Here is an 18,816-nt window from a genome sequence, read left to right as displayed (position 1 = left end):
CAGAAGCAGTCCTCCCCAGCAACATTCGTCACGACTCACCTCGCGTGGCGGCTTATGTTGAGACGGATAATGAACAGGCGCGCCAGGATGCTCTTGACTTGTTGGATGAACAGCGTGATGTGGCAGCAGCCCGGTCAGCGATTTACCAACAAGACTTGCGCCGATATCATAGCCGCCGGGTCAAATCCCGGGTCTTCCAGGAAGGCGACCTTGTGCTCCGGCTCATCCAGGATCAAACAGATGCACACAAGTTATCCCCACCTTGGGAAGGGCCCTTTGTGGTCAGCAAGAACTTGCACAACGGGTCATATTACCTCATTGATATTCGGGAGCACAAAGATTCACGTAAATCTGAGAAAGAAACCCGTCGGCCGTGGAACATAGCTCAGCTTCGGCCTTACTACACTTGAGCTACCGGCTCTCGTGGTGTACATATTTGTCTCAGCCATGTATATATTATGATAAGCAATAAAGCAGGAGCTCTGTCCTTTTTCCTCCTCCAAATATGCACGTGTTGTTTTTTACATGATGATTTAAAGGAGGATCCGGCTTATGATTGTATTCGGATCTAGCCGTAAAGCAGTAAAGTCACTTGGGGGCTTCCTGTTCAAACATGGGTCGTATTCGAACCAAAGAGAACATAGCTGTCGATACCCATTTGATTGGCAAAGTGCCGAGCTCATTGGGAGGTTACCTTTCGTCATATTTGAATCATAGTTTAACCCCTCTGAGAACCGACGTGGATCGTATTCGAATCAGCGTCGTTAAACAATTTTAAGAATCACTTGGGGGCTTCCTGTTCAAACATGGGTCGTATTCGAACCAAAGAGAACATAGATGTCGGTACCCTCTTGATTGGCATCGCCACACCCACTGGGGGCTATATGATCGTATCCGAATCTTGGCTTAACCCCTTTGGGCCGGGTCTCTGGTCGTATTCGAACCGGAAGCCCCTAAGTTCTTCTGCTTTATCACAAGTTTACTCTGATTATGATAAGGTGTGCATGACCGGGTTTCATTTGCCGGCTTAACTTTGGTTTACAGTGTTAATTGAACATCATGGGTGTCATCAAGGCAAGTAAATCGGAGTTAAGGTACCAACCTTACTACCCGGGTTATTTAAACCGAAAGTATGCTTACAGGCCGTTAAATGTGTTATTTCGGCCATATTCAGAGTATAATTAAGGACCAGTCTTTTTTGATTCATATTCCGGGTTATTTATCTCAAACACCCGATTCTCAGGGCGGTAAGCCGCCTCGAGACTTGTGATTTGCCTTTCTATGCAGATACTTAAAGGCACCTTTTAAGGTTGAGAAAAACAAAGGGATGATTATGACCCGGAGAAGCATCAAAGAGACAATTTCAAAGGGCTTTCGCATTCAAAACGTGCACGATGGCACGGCAGAGATGAACTGTTGCACCTACTCTATTACAATAACTCTTCAAGTCTTAAAGGTGGAACATTATTTGACGAACCGCCGGCCAAATTATGATGCTTGATGAGTTGAAGTCCCCGGCTCATTCCTATCTTCTCCTCCGGCTGATCCCAAGACCTCGAAGGTTGAAGACTTCCAGTCGATGCCGCTGAGAGCTTCGAATTGGGCTTCTTCGTCAATTAACCCGGCCGGGTCAATCTCCGGGGCGAAGGTGTGCTGACGAGCCGGCGGGATCAGGTTGAGGGTTTCATAGCGAAGGGTTGGAATCCTCTGATTCTCCGCGTCATAACCCGGCTGATACTTGGTCAGATCGGTGTCGTTCCCGATGAGGGTGGCCACCGGGCGTACAGCCTTAACACACGCCGCGAAGTCCTTCTGGTCGAAAGCTGAGCCGTCTTCCTTCAGGCTTGGATAGCCCAGGGCGATGTCTGCCGGGTCTAGCTCCGGCAGGAATGCCTTGGCCCGGCTCAGCGCGGCGATTGCTCCGGCTCTCGCGGAGGCCCGTCGTAGCTCTTAGATCCGCTGAGGCAGAACGGCGAGCCGGCGCAGGACTTCGGCCAGATGAGTTGGCACCTCGTTGGATAAGGCCAGCACAGCTAAGGCACGCTGTGACCCGGTGTAGAGCTGTTCCACCAGGGTGTACACGGCCTTTAACTTGGTGACCACGCTCTGGTTGAGGTTGGCACTCCTGGGACCTGTTTAACAGAATCAGATAAGCCGGTGACAAGGATGAATCATGACATATACAAACTTGATGAAAGCCAGTGAGGCGACTTACCAAAGATAGCGGCCACCATTTGGGAAACTTGGCGCTTTAGGCCGGAGAGCTCGGCGGTCTTCTCAGCGAGGGCCTTCTCCGCCTGTTCCGCCCGGGTCACCAGTGCGGCCTTCTCTTCGACCCAGGCTTTTTTCTCAGCATCAAACTCGGTCTTCAATTTTTCTTGAGCGGCGATGCTGGATACAAACTTGGCGTTTGCCTTCCGGGTCTCCATCTCCTGCATCTTCAGCCGGCTCTTGAGATCCGCAAGGTCCGCCTCTAATTTCTTGCCAACAGCCTGCATATATTTCCGGGTTAATTAACAGTCATTATATAAGTCCCAAGCGTTTTCCAAGCAAAGACACTTGACACTTGGGGGCTAATGTATATTGAACGTATCTATCTATATACTGCCGGCTCAGTTGAGTAAACCGGAACCTAAGTCTACAACATATTCAAGCATAAGTCGTCGACTTGGGAGCTAGCATGGCAAAGGTAGCTATGCAGTAAGTAAGAAGACAGCAGAAGGATACCTCAAATTTTTGTTGGATCTGGTTGACCATGGCGACCTCGGCGTCCCGGCTTTTGTGTACTTGGCTGATGTAGCCAGAGACGAGCTCTCCAATGCTCAAGTCGGTGTAGCCGGAGAGGTCCAGGTTCACCCGGTGGGGCTGCAGCAGCTCCCCCTTCGCGGAGCATTTGGCCAACACGGTCGGTCTCCCCGGCTCAACGAACTCCGTCCGGGTGATTACCACGTCCGGGTCGTCTGCTGGTGGAGCTGAGCCGGAGGCCTCCGGATTAACCGAAGCTTCGGTCGTTGCCTTGGTAATCGGGGCAGAGGCCTCAGGTGCCGTGTCCATTGAAGTGGTGGCTTCGGGGGCGGAGGCAGCCGGCGGCTCTTCAGCCGTCACCTCCGGGTCAGGTAAGTCCGGCACTCCGGCTGACCTGGTCTTCTTCGCTCTTTTTGTGAGCTTTGCCTGGGCACTGAAAAGACAGAAGTGTTAGGCACACAAAAAGTAAGTACAGACAAAGATAATGTAAGAAGATTGTTGTTACCCGGGCGCAGTCTTGAAGGCCGGCAGATTTGACTGCATGGAGTCACCCGAAGAGGGGGAGGTCTCCTGATAATTGGAGTCAGAAGAGTTGAGTGGCTGACGGATAACACCCGCCAATGGATGAAAAGGGTACAAGTGAGAAAAAACCTCAATGCGACGCTTCCTTGTTGCGTCGGGTAACCCGGCGGAGAGATTGGAGTCCTTATTGGTCCGGGTATGACGCCGGTTTTCGTGAACCTGTCGCTTCAAAAGAAATTGAGGGTCTTGATGACCTAAAGGATGTGAAAAGCTTACTTTCCGGGTTACCCTTTGGACTTTCAGCTGTGGTAAGGGCTCCGAGTCGGAGGAAAGTGACGTTACCTCTTCAACCACCGGGTTACTGGCGCCGGTGTCATCCTGTCAATGAGCAAGTGTTGATAAGGCGGACAGCAACAAATAACAAGTACAGAAAGAATTTAAAGGCTTAGGGGTTACCTCTGACTCGGAGCTGTCGCTTAGTTGCATCAGCTCCGAAGCAGTAGGTCTGCTTCCTTTTTTACGAGGGGCGGCTTTCTTCGCCTTCCTGACCTTCTTGGCCGCCTCATGGTCATATTTGACCCGCCAGAACTTATCATCAGCCTGAGAAATACAGTAATGACTTCTTAAAACGGTTCAGATCAAGGTTATATGCAGAAGAAGTTGAAAGGTTAAAGTCGGCGGCTTACCGCTGGGGCTAGGTTGGTCTTGCAGAAGGGGGCTAACCCGGTCCTTTCACAGTCTGCCAGACTCTCGTTTAACAGAGCCTTCGGTCTCTTCCTCAGCAACGTCTTCTGGTACTCGTGCTTGGCCTTGGCGGCTTGGAGGTGGAGGAGCCGCGAGGGTCGCAGAGGCGCGGCGAGTGGCGGTCGATGGCCCGGCCGCTGCTGCTGCCGACGCCGTTGCTGGTTGTGGTTGAGGCGATGATGGAGCAGACCGGCGGCAGCACGTAGTGGATAGGGCGTCGGTGTTGGGAGGGTCTGATTGCTTTTGTGTTTTAGATCTAGGGGTGTATGTGTTATTTTTTTGCTAAATCAATTCCTTACAATCTGGCCCCACTTGTAAGAAAGTGATTAAACATGCCAAATCTTCCGATCAGTGCTTTTTGCAACGACTTAACAAATTTTCCGGTGTTTTTTGCAACGGATTAACGAGTTGGTGGTTTCTTGCAAACCTAGCCGCAAATGTGGTGGTTTTTTGCAATTGACTGCATACATACAGATACAGGAGATACAGCCCTGGCTGCAGCGTACAGGACGTACGTACGTGATACGTTTACCGCCTTGTGATTGGCTCTTGCGATTTTCGTATTTGTATCCGAGGAAGCAACGGATCATCGTCGAATCGTAGCGCCCACGGACGGGACCGTATGTATGAATCAGGCTGTACGTGGATGTGGGCGGAGCCCACAAAAATCGTGATCGTGGGCACCCACGCGGGATTAGCTCAAACTTACGTGGGACCATGCGACCTCCCGCTCTGCCGCGACCGAGCAGACGCTGACTCCCTGAGATTCATGCCCCCGCGCCGATGGAGAAGAGATTCGCCGGCGCCGCAGCCTCCCTTAACATCCCTAGCCGCCGCGCTGACCGAGGGTTGCTTCGTCGGCGCAACCGGAACCAGCGGTCGGGGGTGACCGGGTGAGGACATGACATCTGCAAAGAACCTCAAGATCCATGAGAACAAGGTGAAAATAATAATTTTCTTGCACTAGCAGTAAAAACATTGTAGTTAAGAGCTGACAAAGTGACAATAGTTGACAGTGAGAAAACAGGTCTGCATCAACACTTGAACAGATTGGTGCGTCGGCAACAGCTGATTTCCAGACATACGTCACTGACTTTGTGATCCTGTGCACTGGGAGATTCAGCGGCGTCCCCAACATTCCCACATTCCCGCCGAACAAAGGGCTGGAGAACTTTGACGGCACGGTGATCCACTCCGACATGGGCGCTGCAAAGTCCACCGAGCTTATCAGGGGCGAAAGCCTTTTTCGGTACTGTTGTCGGTTACCAGAAGTCCGCTGTTGACATTGCTGCAGAGTGCGCAAACACAAACGGTGAGATCTCTAGCTTTCCTGTAACTCTCCACTGCAGGGTGATCAAAAGAAAAAAGAGTTCAGAGAAAATGTCCTAATTTAATTGTTCACTGTTGTTGCACTCAGGAGCCAAGTACGCATGCACAATAATCTGTCGGACGAAGAGATGGATCATACCTGACTACTACGCCTGGGGCATTCCCATTGCATTCTTCTACCTCAACCACTTCTCGGAGCTCCTAGTTCACAAGCCAGGAGAGGGGCTGATCCTTAGCATTCTTGCTACCTTCTTATCACCCTTGGTAATGGCCACCAGCCAGAGTTTCTACTTATACCACACCACTCTTTTAAGTAACTACAGATCATCTATTTGTGCTCATGCATTTATTCAACCTGAATATATACACTGATCAGAGATGGCTCCTTTCGAAGTTTGTCGAGAGCTACTACAGATGGGCGGTGCCTATGGATAGGCACGGCATGGTGCCAGACCACAGTTTCCTCCAGGCCATCAGCTCATGCTTGGTTGCCATATTGCTAGACAAATTCTATGACATGGTTGATCAAGGAAGCATTGTTCTCAAGAAAGCAAAGAGCTTCAGTTTCTGCAAACAAGGTGTGATTGTCGAAGGAGAATCCACGCCGATATATAAAGAGCGATGTGGTCATATTCGTCACCGGATACAAAGCAGACCAAAAGCTCAAGGGGATGTTCACATCATCCTTGCTCAGAGACACTGTGACTGGCCCGCCATCCAGTAGTATTCCTCTCTACAGGTTTAATCTGTCTTTCTCTTAAACATGTTTGTTTGTCTGTCTGTACATATGCAGAAGCTCACAGTGAATTTTGTGAACTGGGCAGGCAATGCGTGCATCCTAGGACCACGCAATTGGCGATCATCGGCTACTCTGAGAGCATAGCAACATGCACTCCAAATGGTTGACACATTTCCATGATGGAGCATTTCAGTTGCCTAGCATAAAATCTATGGAGATGGATATAAAGGAATGGGATGAATACATGAAGAGGTACTCTCGTGAATACTTCCATGGATCTTGCGCTGGAGCTCTCCACATCTGGTACAATGACCAGTTGTGCCAGGACATGGGGTGTGAACCCGGGAGGAAGAAAGGGTTCTTGCAGATTGGCTGATCACTATTCTACAAACTGAAATGTTGTAGAATAAGCTCTTCAGTTGACTACATTTGTTGCCCTGTTCCTAAATATAGGTGCATAAAGTCAGCAGTGAACTTGAACTACTACCGCTCTTCGAGGAACCATTCTCCCTATCAGTTTCAGGAGCATGACAATATGATTTGTGTTAATTTTCTCATGAGCAATGAGCATATCAGCCAGACTTGTCAATTAATTTCCAAGACTATTCAAAATAAAAACTAAAAGAACATGCATCCCCAGTATGAACCCAGATCTTTAGCTATTCTAACTGCGACCAAAAAATTGTCCCTTTGGGCCAATGGGTGACCACCAGTCCACCACCACCTCATATGATAATCATATATAGAAAATAGTAATAGGTCCAAAGCAAAACTACAAATATTAGCGGTCCAGCTAGATGATGCCCATTTCTAAAATAGATAGAACTCACTTGTCATAGGAGTGCTATCAAAATGCCTTGTTTTGCAATGGATACATATTGAACCATTTCAAGTGGACAACAAAGGTAATTTTGGCAACTAACTAGCTTCTTTACTCAATATATTTTTGCAATGGATACATATTGAACCATTTCAAGTGGACAACAAAAGTAATTTTGGCAACTAACTAGCTTCTTTACTCAATATATTTTTGCAAAGGATACATATTTGAAAGTAATTTTGTTATGTGGCAGCATGCCATTGCGTCCAAATATTAGATGCTCGTGCTTATGCCTGTAAGTGACTTGCTTTAGGTTCACAGGCACAATCCTGATGCCACCTATTTGATAGGCTGTAAGGTATGCATCATCACCTCAACGTGCAACACGGTATGGTTTTCCAAAGCTAACTCTGCATGGCACGTTGGTGTCGATTTAAATTTGAAATAGACCTATAGCTTAGCAAGCATTTTACAACTCATCCCAGTGGGTCACTGAAGACAAGAATAATAATTGGCAGAAAACAAAACAGGACATGTGGTCAGATGGTGACAGGAATAAACCAAGAAAACAACGAAAGATACCCAGAAGAAAGAAAGAGTTCTTTGCAGTGGCTAATGCCATATCTTCCATCAGATTACAACGATATCAATCTGAAGAAGTGGCCTCAGCAAAAAGGCGATGTGGGTGTTGTAATCTCAGACACAGAAGATTGTGTAATATCAGAAATTCAATCAGTTCATGACATCTGAGGTCTGTCATGCCGATTGTTGCTCTTGAATGGAAGAGGAAAATACCATTCAAGAAATGTACAACTTCCAAGAGTAATAGGCTCTTCAACTGAAACTAGATCTGGTGCTCTGTTCCTAAATATAAGTGCTACAGATAGCTGTGAACTCATACTTGTTACCATCCTCTGAGGACTCCTTCCAACGGGTAAACCATTATCAGCACCAGTTTCAGAAGATGACAATATGCTTCATGTTAATTTCCTCACGAACTCCCCATATGCTTCAAAATAATAATTGAGCAGACTTATTAACTGATTCCCAAGAGGCCAACACTAAACAGAATCAACAATTGGGAAACAACAACAGTTTGCACTATGAACCTAGATCTCTAAGTACTCTACTATGACATATAAATTGTCTCTTTCAAGGGATTCCTTCGAATACCACCGGATATGATAATCATATATAAAAAATGGGTCCAAATGATTACTAAGAATATTAGCTGTCCAGCTAGATGATGCTCGCCTCTGAAACCAAACCCACCTGCCATGGAAGTGTCATCAAAATCACAAACAATACGTCTTGAACCATCAAAAATGGGTGTGTTGGCAGTTTTATGTGGCAGCATGCCATTGAGTCAATAAATCAGGTGCTCATACTTATGGCTGTAACCTGTAAGTGACTCTTCAGGCTTACTGGAGCAATCCTGATGCCACCTGACTATAAGGTATGAAATATCATCTCAACGTGCAACATGAGGTTGTTTTCCAAAGTTAACTCTACATGCCAGTTGATGTCGATTCAAATTTGGAAGGGGTCTATAAATTAGCAAACATCTGAAAACTCATACATCAGCTACTTGCACACGTATCCCATACTCCCAGCGTGTCGCTGAAGACAAAAAGGATAACTGAAGAAAATAAAACAGGACATGTGGTCAGAGGGTGACAGGAATAAACCAAGAAGACAACGAAAGATACCAAGCAAGTGGTGGTTCGTTCGGCCTCATCCAGCCACCCAAAAGATCCTGAGATTTTAAAAAGATCTAACCCATCCAGAGAATCAAACCCAAGATTTATATAATAGACACCCTTTCATCTCCATCCTCAACTCCTTCCTAGCCAGAACTCTGAAGAAAAGCAGTAAAAATGGACAGGAAGAGGGTGGGCATTGTTGGTGCTGGTGTGAGCGGCCTAGCAGCCTGCAAGCACGCACTCGACAAGGGGTTCAGCCCGGTGGTATTCGAGGCCGATGACACCATCGGTGGAGTGTGGGCGCATACCTTGCAGTCAACAAGGCTTCAGGCGCCGACGACATCGTTCCGGTTCTCGGACTTGGCATGGCCGGCCAGCGTGACGGCGACGTACCCAGGCCACCATGAAGTCATGGAATACCTCAGGTCGTACGCATGCGAGTTTGACCTCCTCAAGTGTATCAAGTTCAGTAGCCAGGTGCTTGGAGTTGAATACTTTGGTGCAACCGAGGAAGAGATCATGGCGTGGGAGCATTGGTCTGGCAATGGGACAGCATTCGGAGCTGGGAAGGATGGAAGGTGGAGCATCACAGTGAAGAGCCTGAAAATTGGTAATGTTGAGGTACGTGCAATCCCTTGGGACCCTCATATACCTGTCTTGCTCTGCCTCTGAGTTCAGATATCTACATGCTTGCTAATGCCCACATAGAGCTCAGATTGCAGGTTGCGTCTAAATGGGGTATTCTGATTCTATTTTGATTTCAATATGATGTATAGAAATATAGAATGGCAGTAGATAGCTAGGCAGTTGGCACAGATGAGTCCTATGCATCGACTTTATGTAAGTGCATAATAAGAGAGAAGAATCACACAACCGAACGAGAAATACTCTCTTCAGAGTGGTATAAAAATATTGTTCATTCATAAAGTCCATAAATACATCTCCTGGCCAGAAAAATCTCAAATAAGATAAATCTGCTTGAATAATGTAATGCATTTTTACCTTATATACACAGAATCACTCTGTAGGCTATAGCACAACTATGTGTAAGCAATCTCCTGTCACAGGTTTTTCAAGTGGATTTTCTCATACTGTGCATCGGAAGGCATAGTGGGACGCCAAATATCCCGGAATTTCCAGCTAATAAAGGGCCCGAGTTGTTCAAGGGGAAAATATTGCACTCTATAGACTACTCTTATATGGATAATGTGGCTGAATTTGTTAAAGGGAAGAGTGTGACAATAATTGGGTCCGGAAAATCAGCATTCGACATCGCTGCGGAGGTTGCTAAGGTGAATGGTGAGTCCCAAGAGAACTAAGACCTCACTAACTAGCAATAATTGTTCAAAGGAATATGTGCCTGACACAACTATTCCAATGCAGGTGCTGATCAGCCATGCACCATGATATATAGAACGAGGCACTGGCTGGTTGATAAATCCAGCATATGGGGAATTAACCTTAGTTACTTCTATCTTAACCGCATTTCGCAACTACTTGTTCATAAACCTGGTGAAGGATTTCTGCACTATTTATTGGCTAGCGCACTCTCTCCCTTGGTAAATAATTACTTCCAACTTAAATAGAGTTTTGAAAGCAGTCAATGCTCAATTTATTTCATATAAGCAATTCGTGCATAGAAAGCTCATGAATCCACAAAACTCCTGTTATTTCAGAGATGGGCAATTACAAAAGTAATTGAAACCTACTTCAAGCAAAGGATTCCTCTAGAAAAGCATGGGATGGTACCTGACTACAGCTACTCCTTCGCCATGTCTTCTTGCTTGATTGCATTGCTGCCAGAAGGGTTTTATGACAGGGTTGATGAGGGCAGCATTATTCTTAAGAAATCCAAGAAGTTCAGCTTCTGCGGTAATGGGATTATCATGGAGGATGGAAATGAATGCATAAAGAGTGATATTGTAATTCTAGCAACAGGATTCAGAGGAGACCAGAAGCTTAGGGACATCTTCACGGCAAACTGGTGTAGAAATATAGTGGTTGGATCATCAGATACATCAGTTCCTTTATATAGGTACAGGTTGGACAACTTTTTTTTGGTTGGCATATTTGGAGGACAATATATACTGTGCTACAGAATACATTTTTTTTTCCTTCGGAACTGCACCACCACTTAACAAAAATAAGGGAAAGTGAACTAATAGTGCAGTGAGGACATAAGAAATCGCACACAGAGTTCCCCAAATGGAACCTACGCTAGTGGAAATTATATTCAATACAAGAATATATACATTCTGCAGTGTTGCAATATCTTAGCAAACTAATACTCCCTCCGTCCCAAAATAAGTGTCTTTGATTTAGGACGGAGGGAGTATATAACAACAGCATGCACTCACTTTAGAAGCTGTTAAGTACTTCTCTATCAATTGTGTAACACCATTATCAGCATAGTAGGCATCATATGTTTTGGTTTGAAAAGAATGGTAAGCTTGATAAAATCCAAAATGTTAAGGTAGGTCGAAGTAAATTTAAAATGTTTACTTATGTTGAGTATAGTGACCTCATTTATTAAAATGTTTGAAATTAACAGAGAATGCATCCATCCTCGGATTCCTCAGTTGGCAATAGTCGGATACTCCGAGAGCCTTACAAACATATATGCCTCGGAGAGGATGGCCAATTGGGTAATCCATTTCCTAGCTGGCGGCTTCCAGTTGCCAAGTGTAAGATGCATGGAAGAGAATGTAGCAGAGTGGGCAAAGTACAAGGATCTTTACAATGGAAAGTATTTCCGCAGATCTTGCATAAGCACCGTGAATATTTGGTTTAATGATTTGTTGTGCCAAGACATCGGATGCAACCCTAGAAGGAAGAAAGGATTCCTGGCTGAATGGTTCCAGCCATATGGACCTGCTGATTATGCAGGTATTTGCTGAAGGTAATAGCACCTTACTTTCAGCTATATGGACCTGCTGATTATGCAAGTATTTGCTGAAGACAATAGCACCTTTCTCACTAGTGTATTCAAGAGGAAAAGAAGATGAGACAAGAGTGCTACCTTCAGGGCTCTGTAGATGATTTTAGGAAGTGTTTGTCTTGGAAATTTTAGTTTTACCATAACTACAGAAAATTACTTCTACAATTTTCTGGATGCATTATTGCTCTTAAAATAGTTCGCTTGTTTTGGATTTTGAATCCTTTGGACTTTTGTGAAGTGTAATTTTGTTCCTATTACTGTATAATATGTACATTCACTAGTAGGATTCTTTTTCATACTGTCCCCATAAAAAAACTAATAAACCCGTGCAAAAAGCAAAGTATGAGAAGTCCGAGACACCGAAACAGAGTCCGAAGCAAGGGCATTGATTGGCTGGCTGGCACTGTCAAACTTCAAGAACACATAAACAGGTAAAGATATTACTGTTGACCATGCTATAACAAATATAACAGAAGATGTCCTAAAGCTACAAGAACAAATACACATGTCTTGGAAACAAAGTTCATGCGAAGTTGGCTTCAAACGTGCATATATTACTTTCTACCTATGTAGAGTAGCCTCAAGATAATTGGTAAAATTTACTACCTTTAGTACATGTGTGCGTCGTAGTCAGGTTTAGCATCGGAAACTTGCAATCAGCGCTCTGAATCAAGTAAGTCCATACAATAAATTGAATGGACTAGCATGACTTAAGTCTTACATTGATTGGTTCAAAACTACAAACAGCACAAGATCATGTTATAGTTCTCATCCAGAAAGATAAAACATAGTGAAGTCCGAAGCAACCATGCTTGTTTTGCATTTGACAGTGTTCACGAATTATATTTGAAAAACGTAACTGAATAAGTTGCAGCACCTGGGCACTTGGGGCAGAAACTGCCAATGCATCCGGAAGTAACAATGCAACCACCAGCAATACTTGCAGGCAGATTTCATGAACAGCCATAGCCAGTGACCTAGTGTGTCGTTCCGTGCGACCATTTCAGCTGCAAGGGTCATTGTTATCAGATGACTGTTCTACAAACTGAATTTCATAGAATGAACTCTTGAATTGAAACTTTGCTGCCATGTTCCTGAATATAGGTGCAGCAAGTCAGCATTGAACTCGAATTACTACCATTCTTCCAGGAATCTTTTCAATCGGTAAACCATTCTCCTGTATCAGTTTCAGGAAGATGACAATATGCTTTATGTTTAATTTCCTCATGAAAAATGAGCGCATCAACTAGACACGCTGTCAAATTAAAAACTGAAGGGGCTTGTCAATTGATTTTCAACACTATTCAGAATTAATGACTGAAAAACAATAAGTGTGCGCACTATGAACCCAGAAACCCAGAACTTCAGCTACTCTACTGTGACATATATGTCTCTTTCAAGGGATTCCCTCCTTCAACCAAGTGTAACCACCACCACCGAATATAATGATCTTCTTTTTTGTCAGGAATATAATAATCGTCTATAAAAAATGGCAATGGGTCCAAATGACTACCCAGAAAATATTAGCTGCCCAGCTAGATGATGCTCACCTCTGAAACCAAACCCGCATGTCACAGAAGTGTTGTCAAAGTGCATATTGAACCATCACAGCTGGGCAACTAAAAGCTTCCACCCTGGGTGAGCAGTTTTTTTGTGACTCATACTTACGGCTGTAAGTGACGTCCTTTAGGTTTATTACTGAGGTCATCCTGATGCCACCTGGCCATAAGGTAAGCAGCATCACCTCAACATGCAACACGAGATAGTTTGTCGATATAAATTAGCAATCATTTTAAAACTCACCCATCAGCTAGCCATCTGTACACGTATAGCTGAAAACAAAAAACAAAAAATAGCTTACAGAAGATAAAATAGCACATGGGGACAGAGGATGACAGAAGTAGACGAAGAAAACAATGGAAGATATCAGGCAAGTAGTGGTTCAGCAGTTTGGCCTCATCCAACACCCCTGGTTTACATAATAGACACCCTCTCACCTTCATCCTCAGGTTCTCCTTCCTTCCAAGAACTCTGAATAAGAGCAGCATAAATGGACAGGAAGAGGGTGGGCATTGTTGGTGCTGGTGTGAGCGGCCTAGCAGCCTGCAAGCACGCACTCGACAAGGGGTTCAGCCCGGTGGTATTCGAGGCCGATGACACCATCGGTGGAGTGTGGGCGCATACCTTGCAGTCAACAAGGCTTCAGGCGCCGACGACATCGTTCCGGTTCTCGGACTTGGCATGGCCGGCCAGCGTGACGGCGACGTACCCAGGCCACCATGAAGTCATGGAATACCTCAGGTCGTACGCGTGCGAGTTTGACCTCCTCAAGTGTATCAAGTTCAGTAGCCAGGTGCTTGGAGTTGAATACTTTGGTGCAACCGAGGAAGAGATTATGGAGTGGAAGCATTGGTCTGGTGACGACGGGAAGGCGTTCAGAGCTGGGAAAGATGGAGGGTGGAGCCTTAAAGTGAAGGACCTGAAAATTGGTGCAGTTGAGGTATTTGCAATCCCTTGGGATATCTATCTTGGTTCGAGTTTCGGAATACATGTTTGTACATGCACAAGCATAGAGCCCAGGTGCAGGTTGCATCTAAATGGGGTATTATGATTCAATTTTGTTTTCACTATGGTGTGCAGTGGTAGTAAATAACTATTTGGTATAGATGAGTCCTATTAATTGACTCCACACATGTGCATAGTAACTGCTAAGGAAGGACAATCACAGAACCATATGACAATTAAAATGCTTTTTGTCGAATGGTACAGATATTTTTCATTCATTGGAAATAAAGGAACAACATCCTGAGCTAGGAAAATCTGAACTAGGACAGTCTGCTTGAACAATATGATGCATTCGCACATGCCTGGAATCACTCTGTAGGCCATGCAGACTGTAACTATGTATAAGTAATATCATGTTGCAGGTTTTTCAGGTGGATTTTCTCATACTGTGCATCGGAAGGCATAGTGGAACCCCAAATATCCCAGAATTTCCAGTGAACAAAGGGCCTGAGTTCTTCAAGGGCAAAATATTGCACTCTATGGACTACTCTTACATGGATAATGCGGCTGAATTTGTTAAAGGGAAGAGTGTGACAATAATTGGGTCCGGAAAATCAGCATTTGACATTGCTGCAGAGGTTGCCAAAGTGAATGGTGAGTCCAAGAGAACTAAGACCGCACTAACTAGCAATAATCATTCAGAATATGTGTCTGACACTTCTGCCCCAATGCAGGTGCAGCTCAGCCGTGCACCATGATATATAGAACAAAACACTGGCGGGTTGACAAATTTAGTATGTGGGGAGTTAACCTTAACTACTTCTATCTTAACCGCATCTCACAACTATTCGTTCATAAACCCGGTGAAGGATTTCTCCACTATATGTTGGCTAGTGCACTCTCTCCCTTGGTAAACAGTTATTTTCTTCTTGACTAGAGTTTTGAAAGCAGTCAACGGTCAATTTATTTTCATATGTGTGCATAGAAAGCTCATGAATCCACAATACTCCTGTTGTTTTCAGAGATGGGCAATTACAAAAGTAATTGAAACCTACCTCAAGCAAAGGATTCCTTTACAAAAACATGGGATGGTACCTGACTACAGCTTCTCCTTTGCTATGTCTTCTTGCTTGATTGCAATGCTGCCAAAAGGGTTTTATGACAGGGTTGATGATGGCAGCATTATTCTTAAGAACTCAAAGAGGTTCAGCTTCTGCAGTGATGGGATCAACCTGGAGGATGGAGAAGAAAGCATAAAGAGTGATATTATAATTCTAGCAACAGGATTCAGAGGAGACCAGAAGCTTAGGGACATCTTCACAGCAAACTGGTGCAGAAATATAGTGGCAGGATCATCAGATACATCAGTTCCACTATACAGGTACAGGTTGGGCAATTTTTTGGGTTGGCATATTTGGGGACAATAAACAATACGCTAGGGAGAACATTTTTTTCCTAAAGAACTGCACTGCGCTAAACAATTGTAACACGGAAAGGTAAGGGAAAAGGTAAGCTGATAATGAGGTTAGGAAGTAAGATATCACATTGCGAGTTCCCAAAATGGAGTCTACAGTCAAAGCAAAAATCATTCAGTACAAAATTATATACATTATGCACAGTGCACTATTGCAAGATCTTAGCAAAGTAATATATATCAAAGGATGCGCCCACTTTTCAAGTTGTTATCTGCTTTTCTATCTCTTGCTTTGGCTCAATAAAAATAACAAGCTTAATAAAATCAAACTATTAATTTAGGTGGAAGTAACATTTGCATGTTTACTTTGTGTTATGCATACTAATCTCATTTATTAAATGGATTGAATTAATTAACAGAGAATGCATCCATCCTCGAATCCCTCAGTTGGCAATAGTCGGATATTCTGAGAGCCTTACCGACATATATGTCTCAGAGAGGGTGGCTAATTGGGTAATCCATTTCCTGGCTGGTGGCTTCCAAATGCCAAGTGTAAGACGCATGGAAGAGAGTGTAGCAGAGTGGACAAAGTACAAGAATCTTTACAATGGAAAGTATTTTCGACGATCTTGCATAAGCACAGTGAATATTTGGTTTAATGATTTGTTGTGCCAAGACATCGGATGCAACCCTAGAAGAAAGAAAGGATTCCTTGCTGAATGGTTCCAGCCATATGGACCTGCTGATTATGCAGGCCTTTGCTGAAGACAATAGCATATCTGTCACTAGTGTACTCATAGCAAAAGAATAAGAGACAAGAGCTGCTGCCTTAAGGGTTCTATAGATTATTTCAGCAAGTCTTTGTTTAGCAAGATTGTTGTTCGCTTTACTACAGGAAATAACTCTACAGTTTTCTGCAGTACATTTTAATTAGAGCATCTCCTAAGATGCTTTACGCTTCATTTTTTTCGAGAAAATGCAAAGGACCTTTGCGTTTCGTTCCATTATGAGCCAAAGATTACACAATTTACTTAGATAAGAAATACTCCCTCCGTTCCAAAATAAGTGTCGTGGTTTTAGTTCAAATATGGGAGTAACAGTTTTCAACCATGAGTGGAGTAACTGCTTAGTTTATCACACAGAAGGAAGAACACACAAATGTAGACTAGGAGCACCAAGAGATTTTCAAGGTAAACAACTGAGATTTACTCCAGTGAACAAATGTACACAGATGTAGACTAGGAGCTACCAATCGGTTCCAGCGAACAAGCAGTAGCCAATTCCTCATACACCTAATATGAAGCACAGACCAGAGCAAACAGCAGCAAGAGACTGCCTGCCTGCCGAACCATGAATCCTAGCTACTAATCTGAACTGTCGGTGGGGGCGCGCTGGGGCCTGGCATTTGGCCAGCCACTGTTTATTCCATTCAAGAAGTTGGATCAGGTAAGTCAAAGTCTAATTTCAGCCAAATGAATCAGCTGTCTCCCATGAGTCCCATCACAAATTCACAATTCAAATGTTCAGGGTCAGCTACTCTGGCCGCAGGAGTCCTAACTGCAATGGATTCCACAAAGCTGTTATCAACCCCCAGGAGGCACAGCCTCAAATGGGCAGCACATATCTGAGTTGAAACTTGATTTTATTGGAAGAGCACATCCTAGTGCGGTTAAGCCACGGAATCAGTAGGCGATCATGAGTAATTTAAGTAAAAAAAGAACAGTCAGCGAAGCAGATCGATACCATACCGTGAGATCGCAGGAGCAGCAAAGCAGGTTGGAGGCAGAGGTGGGCACGCACGCGATCCCGACTCCAGGGCCGCCCATGGCCATGGACGCATTCCAAAGCTCCAGCCGCCAGCAGCACGATGACAAATGTTTCTCACCCCCTGTCCGCCTCGTACGCTGCGGTCAGCCGCGAGCTCGGCCCCAAATCTGTTCCAGAAATAGAAGGCATGCGAATAAACGAGAACTGGTGCCTTGGATGCACATCAGGTGCTCGACAAAATTGCTGAACGGGAACAAATGCTTGGGGAGCTCGTACCTGCAACGCAGATGCGCCAATGTCGACGCCTGAAGTTATAACTCGACGGATTTGGAACTTGAATAAGATCGATGTGATTCGTACAGGGATTTGGGGTAGAATGGTAGACAGGTAACGCAATCGAACGATTTTATCACGAATCAGACACAGACTGCAAAATTTCAAGGATAAACTAGTTCAATTTCCATTCCATTCCATTCTACAGAAGATAGCAAACAACAGCGAGATGCTGCAATTACATCAACGACCACGAACCCCAGACACTCTAATCTGGTGGTGGTGGCCTAGCCTCCGAATCCGTAGAGGGTGCGTCCCTGGCGCTTGAGTGCGTAGACGACGTCCATGGCGGTGACGGTCTTGCGGCGGGCGTGCTCGGTGTAGGTGACGGCGTCGCGGATGACGTTCTCGAGGAAGATCTTGAGCACGCCGCGGGTCTCCTCGTAGATGAGCCCCGAGATGCGCTTCACGCCGCCACGACGCGCCAGACGACGGATCGCCGGCTTGGTGATGCCCTGGATGTTGTCCCGGAGGACCTTCCGGTGGCGCTTGGCGCCGCCCTTGCCCAGACCCTTGCCTCCCTTGCCGCGCCCCGACATCTTCGCTTCTCTTCTTTTCTCTCCGGTGAGGTAGACCTGTCTTGGTGAGGTGTAGAGCGATGTGGTGGATGGAGCAGGCTTTCTGGGGCGGGGCCAATTTATAGCCGCGGGGTTTGGGGCCAGGGAGCGGCCGCGATCCGTGTGATGCGGGGTGCGAGCCGTCGGATGGGGGATCGATGGAGGGGAGCGAGGAGGAGGGGTGCCGCGGATCGGTGACGTGGCGGCGGAGGTGTGTTTCTTTTCTGAGGAGGAGGCGGGGGTGCGCGGATGCGAGGAGGGAGTGCGCGTCGGTGGCTGGCTGGCAGGTCGCGTCGCTCGCTGCCGCGAAATTTCGGACGGATTTCTGGTTCGAAGGCGTAAACTCAGGCTGTTGCTAGGACAGTTTGGAAAGCGTATTTCTGGGTTTTCCACCATCAATTGATATATGAGTGTTTCTTTCTCGCATTGTATACAGTCATCTTCGACGCTATCCTCTAAAAAGACACGGTATTTGTCGTGTCCGTGGACAATGGTAACGAGAGTCCATCACTCAACGCTAGCCGTAAACATTCGCTCATAATACAAACACATTCGGACGGAATTCTTGCAAACACGACAAAATTCATTTGAGTTCGGACATAATTAACATAAAATGAACAATAACGCCCGTTCAACTAAAACCTAAAAAAATAACAAACTAACGCGATCTCGTTTCGGAAAACCAAAGCGCTTTCATTCT

At 45.3% G+C, this 18,816-nt stretch overlaps 4 protein-coding genes and 1 long non-coding RNA gene across 5 annotated transcripts; 2 read left to right on the top strand and 3 right to left on the bottom strand.

The window, feature by feature from the left end:
* Positions 1-1,354: 1,354 nt before the first annotated feature.
* LOC141022126 (uncharacterized) lies at positions 1,355-4,298 on the bottom strand. Its single transcript, XM_073498106.1, has 7 exons — positions 3,954-4,298; positions 3,724-3,867; positions 3,397-3,645; positions 3,251-3,315; positions 2,728-3,178; positions 2,216-2,492; positions 1,355-2,132 (listed from the first exon to the last, which is right to left on the bottom strand). Exons 2-7 carry the CDS (start codon positions 3,751-3,753, stop codon positions 1,951-1,953), a joined length of 1,254 nt encoding a protein of 417 aa, XP_073354207.1. The 5' UTR covers positions 3,754-3,867; positions 3,954-4,298; the 3' UTR covers positions 1,355-1,950.
* A 4,324-nt stretch (positions 4,299-8,622) lies between these two features.
* On the top strand, positions 8,623-11,823 carry LOC109774818 (probable flavin-containing monooxygenase 1). The gene is made up of 5 exons (XM_020333594.4): positions 8,623-9,223; positions 9,670-9,901; positions 9,986-10,161; positions 10,279-10,637; positions 11,154-11,823. Exons 1-5 carry the CDS (start codon positions 8,777-8,779, stop codon positions 11,497-11,499), a joined length of 1,560 nt encoding a protein of 519 aa, XP_020189183.1. The 5' UTR covers positions 8,623-8,776; the 3' UTR covers positions 11,500-11,823.
* A 1,242-nt stretch (positions 11,824-13,065) lies between these two features.
* Positions 13,066-16,461, top strand: LOC109774817 (probable flavin-containing monooxygenase 1). Its single transcript, XM_020333592.4, has 5 exons — positions 13,066-14,040; positions 14,468-14,699; positions 14,780-14,955; positions 15,068-15,426; positions 15,879-16,461. The coding sequence occupies exons 1-5, from the start codon at positions 13,591-13,593 to the stop codon at positions 16,222-16,224; spliced, it is 1,563 nt and encodes a 520-aa protein (XP_020189181.1). The 5' UTR covers positions 13,066-13,590; the 3' UTR covers positions 16,225-16,461.
* LOC141022127 (uncharacterized) lies at positions 14,985-17,653 on the bottom strand. Its single transcript, XR_012183035.1, has 3 exons — positions 17,503-17,653; positions 17,208-17,393; positions 14,985-15,277 (listed from the first exon to the last, which is right to left on the bottom strand). It is a non-coding gene; the product is annotated as an uncharacterized lncRNA (long non-coding RNA).
* Positions 17,654-17,661: 8 nt separating this feature from the next.
* LOC109774819 (histone H4) lies at positions 17,662-18,176 on the bottom strand. Its single transcript, XM_020333595.4, has one exon. It carries the CDS (start codon positions 18,096-18,098, stop codon positions 17,787-17,789), a length of 312 nt encoding a protein of 103 aa, XP_020189184.1. The 5' UTR covers positions 18,099-18,176; the 3' UTR covers positions 17,662-17,786.
* Positions 18,177-18,816: the final 640 nt, after the last annotated feature.

The sequence above is a fragment of the Aegilops tauschii genome, chromosome 5 (genome assembly GCF_002575655.3).
Source record: "Aegilops tauschii subsp. strangulata cultivar AL8/78 chromosome 5, Aet v6.0, whole genome shotgun sequence".
NCBI classification, from domain to species: domain Eukaryota; kingdom Viridiplantae; phylum Streptophyta; class Magnoliopsida; order Poales; family Poaceae; genus Aegilops; species Aegilops tauschii.
Note: the sequence above shows the minus strand (reverse complement) of the source record. Positions and strands in the feature narration are given on the sequence as shown.